Consider the following 1,619-nt stretch of genomic DNA (forward strand, 5'->3'; position numbering starts at 1 on the left):
ATCCCCCGGGCTGCAGGAATTCGATTGATTCCGTTCAACAGTTTAAAGACTTCATCTACTATATCTCAAGTTGTTCACGTTATATGCATAGGATCAGAGGCTGAGCATTATCACAGGTTACTGAGTGAAGCTGGGGCATACACTCTCGGTACACTGTACTGGCAACTAATGAGTATCAGTCATTATATTATGATAGTTGAATTTATTGTAATTTATTGTAATAGAACGATATCTGGCAGGCCCAGACCTGGTCCTCTGTTGAATATGCTGGAAGATGGAAGTTACTGCATTATGCAATGAGGAGGGTAAGTGCTTACCTTATAGTGGGAAATTTCGGAGAGGATTAAGTTTGGTGAATTTGGCATTTTGATAGCCATTCACCAAAATAAAAACCAGCCATTTTGAGTCATTATGCGCATGCTCAATGGCACATGGCCACAAATTTACCAAATTAAAATCTGCCAATCACCAAAATTTAGCAATTCGCTAAAATTTAGCCCCTCCAAATTTACCTGCTATACGGTATATACAAACATTGATTTTAAAAATATTTTGTGTCTGTTAATGTGCTATAGATTTATTCTGATGTCTCTGTCACTGCGTATCAATTGAATGGCTCTATTGCAGTTTATGTCACTGTCGATGATCCACAGATGACTGCTAAGTATTCACTTTCAGTTGACATCATATCTTGGGATGTAAGACAGTAATACACACAATAGCTATGTACTATTGATTGTGTATGGTGTATAGGGTAAAACAGTATCTCAGAAGAGTATGCCAAACTTACAATCTGAAGGATTTACAGGAACAAAAGTAGCTGAATACAAGATTAGTGATATATTTCAAGGAAGTGTTACAGTAAATGATGCTTATCTGCATATTTGGATAACTGAAGGTAAAGCACAAAGCACTACTTAGTACTTTCTACTTAAAATATTAAAAAATAATAATTTTGTATTAATTCAATATTTATGTACATGTAGATGGTTCGAATACAATCCTTTCTTCTACTCATTTCTTTCCTGGAAACTTTACAAAAATAAATCTTCCTTCGGCTAAAATAACAGTCAGTAACGTCACGTCAATATCATCAAATGAAGTATCGGTAAGTCTCTATTATGATATTATCACTAATAATTGCTGAAATATAACTTTACTTTTTGACTGTTTTTAGTTCAGTCTCCAATCTGATGCAACTGCAGTTTATGTGATGTTGGATAGTGGAGCTTTGGAAGGATATTTCAGGTGAGATTATCCTCAATATTTAATACACATGTATACTTAATACTGCAAGTATTGAAAGTGTTCTATTCTTATTGTCTATAGTGATAATGGATTCTTAATGACTCCAAACACAGTCTACAATATGAACTTCACTTCCTGGTCTGACATTTCAACTCAAGACTTTAGCAAGAACATAGTAACAAGGTTTGTATCAACAATTAGTGGTTTGTATTATCATTAATCATTATAATTAGGTCACTGGTTGACACTTACTAGTTGCTCTCAATTAAACTTAAATTTAATAAAAAAGGCTATATTATTATTATTACTTCCTTTATGCTGTGCTATTATTGCTGATATGTGGTATGTGTGACGTTGATTTTGACAAATTT

The 1,619-nt window shown here is 33.6% G+C and overlaps 1 protein-coding gene across 1 annotated transcript; it reads left to right on the forward strand.

The window, feature by feature from the left end:
* Positions 1 to 70: 70 nt before the first annotated feature.
* LOC100635718 (beta-mannosidase-like) lies at positions 71 to 1,606 on the forward strand (the record flags this gene model as incomplete). The annotated part of the gene is made up of 8 exons (XM_003391862.2): positions 71 to 168; positions 225 to 305; positions 576 to 698; positions 754 to 898; positions 987 to 1,108; positions 1,178 to 1,248; positions 1,330 to 1,431; positions 1,482 to 1,606. Coding segments are annotated over 8 exons (764 nt in total), but the record flags the coding sequence as incomplete, so codon positions are not given.
* Between the last annotated feature and the right edge of the window lie 13 nt (positions 1,607 to 1,619).

The sequence above is a fragment of the Amphimedon queenslandica genome, unplaced genomic scaffold (assembly GCF_000090795.2).
Source record: "Amphimedon queenslandica unplaced genomic scaffold, v1.1 AMPQUscaffold_5054_Cont22971, whole genome shotgun sequence".
Classification (NCBI taxonomy): domain Eukaryota; kingdom Metazoa; phylum Porifera; class Demospongiae; order Haplosclerida; family Niphatidae; genus Amphimedon; species Amphimedon queenslandica.